Source organism: Lactuca virosa, chromosome 8 (assembly GCF_052849685.1).
Source record: "Lactuca virosa cultivar CGN04683 chromosome 8, Lactuca_virosa_CGN04683_v6, whole genome shotgun sequence".
NCBI classification, from domain to species: Eukaryota; Viridiplantae; Streptophyta; class Magnoliopsida; order Asterales; family Asteraceae; genus Lactuca; species Lactuca virosa.
This window is the reverse complement of record NC_136433.1, coordinates 370488161-370500749: the sequence shown is the minus strand read 5'-3', so window position 1 is coordinate 370500749 and position 12589 is coordinate 370488161. Positions and strand designations below refer to the sequence as shown.

Genomic DNA, 12589 nt, shown 5'->3' with positions numbered 1-12589 from the left:
ATGCCCCTCCCTAAGCTTAAAATATAGCATCATCCTCGATGCTTGGAGAGAGGCATAGCCGGCCTATTGAGGGTCGGGCGGTGGAGGATAAGGTGGGAACTATAGAGGGTAATAGGGCTGGTAATCAGCAGGATAGTATGGGGCCACTGAGGTTGGGATGGTGGCGGATGTGGTTGCGGTGGAAGAACAAGGGAATGGTGGAGATCGCTCATCAAGTAGTTCACGTTGCGGTTGTGTTGCTCTTGAGCAGCCCATCGCTAATCAAACTCGCCCCACCGCAGCTCATGTTGGGCCCAACGCTCCTCCTGTAAATTGCGGTAGTCCTGGAATTCGGAGGTGTGCTCAGCGACACCCGTGTAAATCTCACCTACCTCCTGTTGAAGGCTCGTGTAGTGATTGTCTAATTGTGCAAACTCGCCCATATAGATGTTGTGTTCGGGAAAAGGAATGGGGCGAGCCGAGCTGGAGGCGCCTGAGGGTGGAGCAGGGGGATGGGATGTGGTGGTTGGGGGTCCACGGATTGCAGTATCACCCAAATTGGACTGGAGGCCCCAATTTGTTGACGGAATGTTGTTGCCTTGGGCGAGTATCTTCTTATTTCGGCTATCAGTACGTAGATACTCTTGACCATCTTCGGTCCAGTGAACATCCCCGTTTGGCTTACGGTTGAAGATGTGCATATTCTCCATGACCTCAATGGATAAGCGAGTGCGACCCGAGATTATGTCAACAGGGTTATTGGGGAGGCGGAGACCAAGATTTTCGGCTATTATCGAAACTATTCCTCCACAGTGAAACCATTGCTCATGGAGTTTTTGAGCATCTTTTGAATTACCCAACACCCAAAGTGAAGAACTTCTTCAAGTTTGTGAATCATGCACCATAAGACTTCTAATTCCTTCTTATTTTCCTTGCTAATATCTTCTTGCGGGAACAAGAGAGAAGCAATGATCCGGTGTGTGACTTTAAGGACCGGATGTTTGATGCTAGAAGCTTTTGCATTACCAGATTGAAATTCGTGTTCACAAGATATGTCACTCCAAAATCCTCTAAAGCTTCGTTCAAACATGGCATTCATCCTACCCTTTGCCCAATACATATCTTTTTTTTATTTTGGTGCACCGATAATGTCACAAAGAGTCTCTACATAAATCCGATGGGATTGGTTGAGTAGACGGAAGGATAGGAAGTGCGTTTGGTAATCGAAAGTGATAAAGGGTAAAAGCTCCAACATGGGTGTGTGTATATTCAAAAGATCTTCCCAACCTATGTTTTTCAAAAGCTTGTGGACTCCTTTGTAGATGTAGAGGTCTTTTAGAGCTTGGATATCTACAAATTTGTGGGCCCCTTTTTCCCTACGGATAAGGCTTGAGTTCACAATTTCTTGCGGATTCGACTAAAAAATAAGACCAAATTGGTATGGATTTTCCATGGGACCTTGGTCTTGTTCATCATGAGCCTCTTGACCACCTATGTTAGAGGTCCCAACTCTAGCCCTTTTGCCACGGGATGTCATTGTCCAATGAAATCAACAAACTTTTTCACACAATGTATGGAATATGGACAATTATAAACACTAGAGCATGCACAAAAACTAACAATTCCACCAAATTCCACTCCAAAAACGTGATCTTAATGATATGCCCAAAGAAAAGGGTTTGGAACAATTATACAAAATTTGTGCTTCTAAATGGAATTTGAGTGATGTCCAATGCTTCCCCAAGTTTATCCTACAATAAGTTGCAAGTTTTAAGTCGAGATTTTGAAATCCAAAAATTATAGGGTTTGCTCAAACCCCAAAATCGGCCACGGGAGGGTGAGATTGAGTTGCTTGACAAAGAAGATGAAGAAAAGAGAAGAATTTCATACCTTGGAGCTTGAAATATGGAGCAAAATTGAGGAAGATGGAGTGTTTTTGAGAGGTTTTTCGAAAAGGGGAAATAGGGGAAAAGAGGTTCGCAAGTTTTTGAAGATGAATGTGAAAAAAGATAGAGTTTTCTGATTAAAAACGCACAGCCCAGTTTTTACGTTTACACGGGCCGTGTAAATGATAAGTTGAAGTTTACATGGGCCGTGTAAATGAAAATTTAAACACGTGAGCTGGTCGATTACACGGGTCGTGTAAATGATAGGCAAAAGTTTACACGGCCGTGCAAATCCCCGCATTGCCAACAAAATTCTTGATTTTCAATTTTTTTCCAAATTTCAACCCGCTAATCCGCTACTGCCCGAAAAATGATTTTTAGACCTCTTTGAACATTAAAAACAACTTGAAACCTTTAAAACTAAGAAATTTTTTAGAGAAAATGGGAAATTAGGGAAAAGATGAAAATACCCCCGGGTTGCCTCCCGGTTAGCCGCCCGTTTTTCATGTCGTTGGCTCGACTTGGCCCCTGAATATGCTTCATTCTTGGTATGTGGGGCTCTCAACCACCTCCATCTCTTCATTGTTCACTTGGAATCCCTCATAATACGGTTTCAATCTATGTACATTAACTTTGAAAATCATCCCGGTTTGTTGGCTTGTGATTTCCACCGCACCATAGTCAAAGACATTTGTAACTACAAAGGGACCAACCCACCTTGATCTTAGTTTCCCCGATATTAAATTGAATCTTGAATGGTAAAGCAACACTTTTTGACCTTTTGTGAAGGTTTTTCGAGAGATCATCTTGTCATGATACGCCTTGGTTTTCACTTTATAAATCATTTCACTTTCATACGCATCATTTCTGATCTCCTCCAATTCTTGAATGTCCAATTTCCTCTTGTTGCCCACTTATGTCCATTAACTTTGAAAATCTTCCTAGTTTGTTGGCTTGTGATTTCCACAGCACCATGGTCAAAGACATTTGTAACCACAAAGGGACCAAGCTACCTTGATCTTAGTTTCCCCGATATCAACTTGAATCTTGAATGGTAAAGCAACACTCTTTGACCTTTTGTGAAGGTTTTCTGAGAGATCATCTGGTCATGATACGCATTAGTCTTCTCTTTATAAATCATTTCACTTTCATACGCATCATTTCTGATCTCCTCTAATTCTTTAATGTCCAATTTCCTCTTATTGCCCGCTTCATCCTCATTCAAGTTGAATTTCTTCACAGCCCAGAATGCTTTTTGTTCAAGCTCAACCGGAAGGCGACACGGTTTCCGAAATACTAGACGATATGGGGACATACCAATGGGGCTCTTAAAAGCAGTGCGATATGCCCATAATGCATCATCCAACCTTATACTCAACTCCTTGCGGATTGGATTGACTGTTTTCTCCAAAATTCCTTTGATTTTCCTATTGGGGACTTCTGCTTGCCAATTGGTTGGGGGTGATAAGCTGTTGAGACTTTATGAGTCACCCCATACATTTTCAAAACAGCTTCAAGCATGCGGTTGCAAAAATGAGTCCCACGATAACTTATGAGAGCTTTTAGACTGCCAAACCGAGAGAAAATATGTGCTTTAAGGAAATCCACAACAACTTTGGAATCATTAGTACGGGTGGCCTTGGCCTCCACCCATTTGGACATATAGTCCACCGCCAACAAAATATATGAACAACCAAAAGAGGGCGGGAATGGTCCTATGAAGTCTATACCCCACATATCAAATATTTCACAAACTAAGATGGGGGCGAGGGGCATTTGATTCCTAGAACTTATGGACCCGTATCTTTGGCACTTATCATAATGTGCACATAGCACATAAGAATCATGAAAAATGGTGGGCCAATAAAATCCACTATCTAAGACTTTTCTATCTGTCCTTTGGGGTCCGAAATGACCTCCACAAGCATAGGAATGACAAAAGTTAAGTGTGGATTGCACCTCTTTTTGCTCAACACACCTTCGGATCATTTGGTACGTGCAATACTTCCAAAGATAAGGCTCATCCCATACATACCTATTTGCCTCCTTCTTGATGTTGTCCTTTTGCCAATGTGTGGATTTTGGGTGGAATTGATCTGTGACCAAGTAATTGACAATGTCCGCATACCATGGAGCTTCATTGGTAATGAACAAATGCTCATCCGGAAATGTGTCACGGATTGGTATGGTGTCTTTGGGTGGTACGATACGACTTAGATGATCTGCGACCAAATTCTCTTTCCCACTTTTATCCTTGATTTCTATATTGAACTCTTGCAGAAGCAGCATCCACCGTATTAACCTCGGCTTCAAATCTTTCTTGATTAGTAAGTGCTTTATAGCTGCATGGTCCGAATAGATAATCACTTTGGTCTGGAGGAGGTATTGTCGGAACTTCTCTAATGCAAAGACAATAGCCAACTACTCCTTTTCTATTGTGTTGTAGTTGGTTTGTGCATTATCCAAAGTCTTGGATGCATAGTAATGATGTGATGAGCTCGGTCCACCTTTTTTCCCAACACTGCCCCAACCGTGGTGTTGCTCGCATCACACATGATATCAAATGGGAGATTCCAATTAGGTGACTGGATGATTGGAGCGGAGGTGAGTAAATCCTTCAAATGATCAAAATCGTCCTTGCATGGTTGAGTAAACTCAAATTCAGCATCTTTTTGGAGTAGTTGACACATCAGCACTGTAATCTTTTAGAAATATTTGATGAACCTCCGGTAGAAACCTGCATGACCAAGAAACGAACGAACTTCCCGAACATTTTTCAGGGTAAGGAAGACTCTTGATAATATATATCTTGGCTTTGTCAACTTCTAAGCCTTTTTGGGACACAATATGACCTAAAATCAATCCTTTGTCCACCATGAAATGGCATTTTTCATAGTTAAGCACAAGATCTGTGTCAATGCACCTTTGTAGAATTTTTGTTAAGTTGCTTAAACATTCATCAAAGGAGTTTCCATAAACTGTGAAATCGTCCATGAAAACTTCAATGACGTTTTCAACATATTCAGAAAAGATGCTCACCATGCATCTCTGAAATGTTGCAGGTGCATTCCATAGACCAAAAGGCATACGCCTATAAGCAAATGTGCCAAATGGACAAGTGAAGGTGGTTTTCTCTTGGTCTTCTGGGGCTACTGGAATTTGATAAAAGCCCAAGAAACCATCTAAGCAACAATAGTGAGATTTACCTGCTAATCTCTCTAACATTTGGTCAATAAATGGAAGGGGGAAATGGTCTTTTCTCGTTGAGGCATTCAACTTGCTATAGTCAATACAAACTCTCCACCCGTTTTGCACACGGGTTGGCACCAATTCTCCCTCGTAATTCTTGACATATGTTACCCCGCCTTTTTTCGGGACTACCTGAACGGGGCTCACCCATTTTCTATTAGAGATAGGATAGATCCTACCTGCATCCATTAGTTTCATGATTTCTTTCTTTACTACCTCCATCATGGGGGGATTCAATCTTTTTGTGCCTCTCGGGTTGGTTTGAAATCTTCCTCTATGAGAATCTTATGCATGCATAAGGAAGTACTCAACCCCTTTATGTCAGCAATTGTCCACCCAATATCCTTCTTATACTTTTTCAGCAAAGTCACCAACTTATCTTCTTCTGCAACGGACAGCTTGTTAGAGATAATTACAGGCAAAGTCTCCTCTTCTCCAAGATATGCATACTTCAAATGATCTGGAAGAGTCTTCAAATCTATCTTAGGTTCCTACACAATACAAGGAATAAGTTTTGTGTTAGAAACTGGCAATTTGACATTGGTATCGTCATACCTCATTTTCTTCCTTTCTTCCATAAACTCCACAATTTCCAGCAACTCCTCATCAAGCTTGAAATTTGCTGCAATCTCTTTGACTAAATTGTCATCAAAATTCCTGCTCAAAACTAACTCCAACGAATCACGGTTAGTCAACTCAAAACACTTTGCAGTAAAACTTTGGATCATATCAACAAAATTTATACAATGAACATCATTTCGATACCGCATTGCTTCATAGATATTGAAGTTAATGACCTCCCCATCAAATTCCATAGACAATGTATCATTGTAGACATCAATTTTTGTTCCTGCTGTTTTTAAGAATGGTCTACCTAAAAGTATGGAACTCGAGGTTTGGTAATCATCTCCCATATCAAGCACGTAAAAATTAGCGGGAAATACAAGTTCATTGACTTTCACTAACACGTCCTACAATACACCTTTTGGGTGTACTAAAGACCGATCGACAAGTTGAAATATGACTCCTGTTGTTGTTAAAGGTCCAATTCCCATTGTATTATAGCTTGAATAAGGTAAGACATTAATTGACGCTCCAAGATTTAGCATGGCACGTGGCACAAAAAGGTTACCCATTTTACAAGGAACCATGAATACACTCGGATCCTTGCATTTCTTTGGTAGCCGTTTTTGTAACACGGCAAACACGTTTTCTCTTACTTTCACCGTTTGATTTCCTTTGATCTTTTTCTTAGATGTGCAAAGTTCCTTAAGGAACTTAGCATATCTACGAATTTGTGTAATAGCATCTAAAAGAGGGATGTTGATTTCAACCTTTTGCAACATTGACATGAACTCGTCATCTTCCCGTTCTCTTTTTGTGCTTGTTAACCTTGAAGCAAATGGTTCTGGAGTGACTTTCACCTCGGTGTCTATTGGCCTCCTTGACTTTGAAGTATCTTTCCTTTCATCTTCTTTGACAGCTTTCTCTACTTCAATCTCTTTTTCTTCCTCTTCTTCATCCAGGATTCGTGGACCTTCATAGATTTTTCCACCTCTCAAAGTAATGGAACATGCATTTTGTTTTGGGTTCTTCTCGGTTTGAGATGGTAGCTTGCCTTGTGATTCCATTCCACTCACAGATTAAGCAAGTTGTGACACTTGTTGTTCCAAGCTTTTTATGCTAGCTTTAGATTCTTGTTGGAAAGCTTTGAGTGCTAGTTGCAAGGATTTTGACAATATCCTCCAATGACATGCTTGATGAACCCGCTTGTGGAGATGGTTGTTGTGGTGGCCTTGGCTGGAAATTTTGAGGTTGAAAAGGCAGCCTTTATTGATGTTGAGGAAATGGTTGTCTTTGTTGGTAACTCCCATGTTGATTTCCTCCCCAACCTTGATTAGTGTTCCATCTTTGATCACCCTGTGGCTGCTCATATCCTCTTTTATTTGACCCGGAATACCCTCCCAAGGCATTTGTTTATTTATAATCTTCCTCTTGAAGTTGAGGTCACATGTTGGTCGGGTTCCCAACTTGGGTGCAAATTCCACAAGGGCGGGATATGGGTTGCACACCCTTGTCTTTAGCTAACATCTTTACCACTTTTGTAAGCACGGACGACTGAGCTTCAATTTGAGGAGTTTGGATTTATTTTACACCTTGGGGTGCATCCGTGTACCATTCTTCATCATGACTTGAGTGCTTAGAGTCTTCAGCCATGTTCTTGATTAGGTTGCAGATTTCGGTTGGAGTCTTGTCAGGTAAAGACCCTCCACTTGAGGCATTGAGCAAACTTCTTTCCATTGGATTCATGCCTTCAATAAAGTATTGAAGAAGTTGATATTCAGTGATTCCATGCTTTGGACAACGGGCACATAACTTTTTCAATCTGTCCCAATATGTATGGAAAGCTTCTCTCTTATGCTGCTTGATTCCAATGATTTCCCTTTGTAGGGCTGAAGCTTTCATTTCCGGGAAGTATTTGTCCAAAAAGAGACGTGCAAGATCTACCCAAGTAGTAACCGACCCCGATGGGAGTTCATAGAGCCAGTCTTTTGCTGCATCTTGCACCGCAAAGGGGAATGCCCTAAGCTTGATTTGATCCTCCGTGACATTGTGTGGTTTCATGCCCATACACACAACATGAAATTCAGTGAGGAACTTGTGAGGATCTTCATTTTCCAAGCCTCTAAAGGTTGGGAGTAAGTGGATGAGCCCATATTTTAGTTCTAGGTTTATGGCTATTGGACATGTGATGCAAAGAGGTTGTTGAGTAACCTCTTGCCTCGTCCATTGGCGAAGGGTTTCCTCGGGTGGTGGATTTGGAGGATCTTGATTCCCTCCATGGTTATCTCCCATTGCGTGAGTAGTGGTTGAAGTTTCTGTGGGTATGGAGTTTGGGATATTATGAGTAGGTGAAGAGGGTGGAGTGATACTTTTGGGTGAGGATGGTTGTGGTGAGAGTGAGAGAGTTTCTATTTCGGATGCGGATACACTTGAGAGGGGTATATCCTCCCAAATGTTAATGACTAGAGGGGTAGATGATGAAGAAATCCTGGAACCCAGTCGCTTCTTACGAAGCTTGACTTGCTTCCGTAACCTCTTTGCAGTCTTCTCTATCTCCAAGTCAATTGGCAGTGGTGTACCTGTATGGAAAGATCTAGGCATAAACAATTAGTAACATCGTCTTCCCAACAATGGCGCCAATTTGTTAGGTGTGTCAAACCCAACAAATAAAAGGGTACAAAATGACTCTAATAATATTGTTACTTTGTACTAAAAATGTAATACAAGATAAGCACGGTCGATCCACAGAGACACGAAACAAGTGTTTATACATTTTTTGCATAAGGTACAAATGTGGTCAAAGAAGTGGCGGGGGGGGGGGGGGGGTATATGCACTGATTTAAGCAAAAGACTAAAGTAATAAATTGATGATTGATTAAATAAGATTAATTAATGATTTGTAAGTACTCCAACTCTATGTAAGACAAATTAGTAATGTGATTCCATTGATGAAATGATATTTGTTCAATTTTATCTAAGTTGGTACTTGGAAATGCTAACAATCTCTAACACTTCCCATTCATCACATTGATTAACCAAAATAAGCTCTTTGATTAATTCTAACCTTACCAATATAATCTAAACAAGCTCTTAGAGTTAGGTTGAAAGATTGCATTAAACTTTATGTGAATGTCCCCAACAACATTCAATACTCCTCACAAGCTCGGGAGCGTAAGAATGTGTGAATAAGATTTACACTAAATTCATTTAATAGAAATCAATTTAGTGCTTGTTACCTAGTCCAATTTACAAAACAATTAGGGATTTTTCTATTAGATAACTTGAATGACCTAATCCTAATTTAAATGGCCAATAAGAATCACAATAAAAATAAACATTCAATTGAAATGAAACCAAATTCACTATATAGAAATTAAAAATAAACATCAAGTCACATGATTGGAAACACTCCCAAATGTCAAGACATAAAGTTGGAGAATCTAGGGTTCTAGCCACAAATGACTAGAACAAGAACACAAATCTAGAAAATGAAGTTAAAGTTCTTACAAAATGAAATCCAAATAAAATCCAAGTGTTAAATGACTCCAAAATCCTCCAAAAAATCGCCCCCAAAGCTCCCAAAATTGACATAACTGAATATGAAATTGGTTACACCCTTTAAGATAGAAGAAAAATTGCTTATTAAACCACAACCACGTTTACACGGCCCGTGTAAATTAACACTATCATTTACATGGCTCGTGTAATTGCAAAAGTAGAATGCTTAAATCGGTTGGGCCTTCAAAGTGCATTTCTGAAGAATATTCATTTAGACGGCCCGTGTAAACTGAAGGCTATAGTTTACACGGCCCGTGTAATACCCTGCATTTCTAAAATCTTCAGTTCTTCAATATCTTCATCCTCAGTGCTCCGCAAATTCTGAAATTTTGTCTACATCTCTTATTTATCTCCCTAAACAAGATTCTACCCCTAAAAGTCCCTGAAATATCACAAAAGTGTGTGAGTGAAATGATGTCATGGAGAATCCCGAAAAACATGTAAAATGCATGAGTTTTAGCCTAGATGCAATGCACTTTTTATGAAGTAAAACTACAAAATGGGTTCATGAAATGCACCTAACAATCAGTGTAGCCAAGAACAAGTAAGTTATGGGAAAAATTTATAGTAACAAAGGATTTAGACAAATGTTCATACGGAAATCTCATTTCATAAAAAAAATTAAAGATCTGGATTCATTGGGAAGAAATAACTTTGGATTAGTACATTTCATCAAGATCACTCAAAAGAAATGAAAATGAGATTTTGAACATCGAAAGTGGTACATTGAAACAAAAAGTTTTGTTAGAATCTTGAACAAAATATGTTCACCGTCAATTCATTAAGTTGTGGTTTGTTGGGTCTCACCCTCATCATGGAAAAACAATTTAGGATCAAAAACACATAATTGTGAAATACCTATATCCTGGTTAGTTTTAACCAGAGATGTCTTGGGCATGTGTGATCATGTGTGAAAGTGTAAGAAATTTTGGGTGAAAAAGATTGGATGAGAAAAATCATTGTACCTCTACAAAGAATATGACCTTGCAGTTATCTCTTTACTTAGAATGAGAAAAGAAAGGTAGCTCTTCGACTATTGTGAATACAACCTATTAGGAAGAAATTTTGTAAGAAAATTTTCATTAAGGCTTCGTACACAATGAGTTTAAGAGGCTTGTGGACAACATGATGTAGCATGCTTCTAGGTACTCTTAACTAGTACAAGAGTTTCATATCATACCAATTCGCTATGGAGCTTGGCTTTACGTATGCAAAGTGCAACACCATGTTACAATGTCAAAAGAAAATAAGGAAAATATTTTTTTTATTTTTGATTTTGGAAAATAAAAATGCAAACATAAAGAAAATATTTTTGGATTTTTGAATTTTTGAATTTATAAAGAAAAGACAAAAATTAAGAAAATCTTTTTGGATTTGTTCATTTTATAAAGAAAAGACCAAAATAAGAAAATCATTTTGGATTTTTGCATATTATAAAGAAAGGACAAAAATAAGAAAAAAAGGATATCGCCAACATTGGTTATTCGTTAATAAAAATGAATATTTCACATACGAACTAATTCTTCCCATTGGATATGCTTCCCTAAAACGAATAGATTTCCCATAAAAATGCGCTTCCCAAGAATATGCGCTACCCATTGAGAGACATTTCCCATTCGCTAGATGTCAACATGTGTTAAAAAAATCAGATACAAATTCGAAAGCGAAGCGAGTCGAACGCTGAATATAAACAGTAACCACTGAACGAAAGTTTGTCAATCAACAAAATTTAGTCCAAAAATTTCGCATATCAAATTTAAGATAAATTCAGTTAGAATTAAGAACATAACAAGCTTCCATCATTCCCAATCCATTTAAAATTCTCAAAAATGATTTTTCGTCCAATGGTTTCTTATAAGTATCAACAAGTTGATCTGTTGTTTTAAAAAAAATGAACTTCAATATTCTCATCTTCAACATGATCTTTTATGAAGTGGTATCGAAGTGCAATATGTTTATTTTTAGAATGTTGAACTGGATTATGACATATATGAATTGCACTTTGAGAATCACAATATAGTGGAATTTTCTTCATGTTAATCGCATAGTCACATAGTTAACTTTGAATCTAGATCACTTCAAAAGTACAAGCCGCAACAGCAATGTATTCAGCCTCAGCTGTCGAAATTAATACACATGTCTGCTTCTTCGACTGTCAATTCACAAGCTTTCCATCTAAGAATTGACATCCATCTGTAGTGCTTTTTCGATCTAATTGACAACCTCCTGGATCAGAAACTGAGAAAGCTTGAATAAAGAATGTTGTATTCGATGGATACCATAATCAAAGAGTCGAACTACCATGAAGATCACGAAAAATATTCATCGCTATTGTAAGATGGGGTTCTCTAGAATTCGCTTGGTACCTGGCACAATTGAACACATAAAACATTATATTTGGTCGACTTGCAGTTTAGTATAATAACGAACCGATCATGCTTCTATATGTTTTGAGATCAATAACTAGCTTATCCAACTAGGACCTAAGAGAGTGTTGACTGCCATGGGAACCTTAACTTTTGAGCAATTCATTTTTTCCAAATCTTTCAAGCAGGTTTCGTGTGTAGTTCTCTTAATTAATAAAAATCCATTCCCTGCTTTGACAAATATTTAATCCCAAGAAATGATTTTTCTCCATCATGCTCATTTCAAATTGAATATTTATCAGCTCCTTAAACTCCTTTGACAACAAAGGGTCATTATAACCAAATATAATGTCATCAACATAAATTTGAACAAGCGTTAGGTGATCCCCTACTTTCTTACAAAATAAAGTGGTATGAACTGATCCTTGCATAACTTTAGCGATTTTCAAAAAATTGGTTAGCGTCGCATACCAAGCACGAGGTTCTTGTTTTAACCCATAAACAGCTTTGCCAAGGGTATAGAAATGATTAGGATTGTTATTGTTTACGCATCCAGGTGGTTGTTTGACATAGACCATCTCTTCAAGTACATCGCTAAGAAATATGCACTTAACATCCATCTGGTACACGTCAAAATTCTTATGAGCTGCATAAGCAAGAAATATTTATACAACCTCGAGTCTTGCGATAGGGCAAAGGTTTCTTCATAATCAATACCCTCTTGTTGAGAATAACCTTTTACGTCTAATCTAGCTTTTTTATGAACTATATTTCCCTCTTTGTTAATTTCATTTTAAAAAACCCATTTAAGACCAGCAATCGAAACATTATCAGGTTTGGGAATTAACCTCCAAATTTTGTAGCTTTCGAATTCAGCCAGCTCAGACTACATCCCAACAACCCAATCGGGATGTTCTAATGCATTCATGAATATTTTCAGTTTGATTTTGGAAATAAAGACATTAAACATACAATATTCATGATGAA

The 12589-nt window shown here is 38.5% G+C and overlaps 1 protein-coding gene across 1 annotated transcript; it reads right to left on the bottom strand.

The window, feature by feature from the left end:
- Positions 1–5347: 5347 nt before the first annotated feature.
- On the bottom strand, positions 5348–6745 carry LOC145131919 (uncharacterized). Its single transcript, XM_079066563.1, has 3 exons — positions 6097–6745; positions 5654–5988; positions 5348–5605 (listed from the first exon to the last, which is right to left on the bottom strand). The coding sequence occupies exons 1-3, from the start codon at positions 6743–6745 to the stop codon at positions 5348–5350; spliced, it is 1242 nt and encodes a 413-aa protein (XP_078922689.1).
- Positions 6746–12589: the final 5844 nt, after the last annotated feature.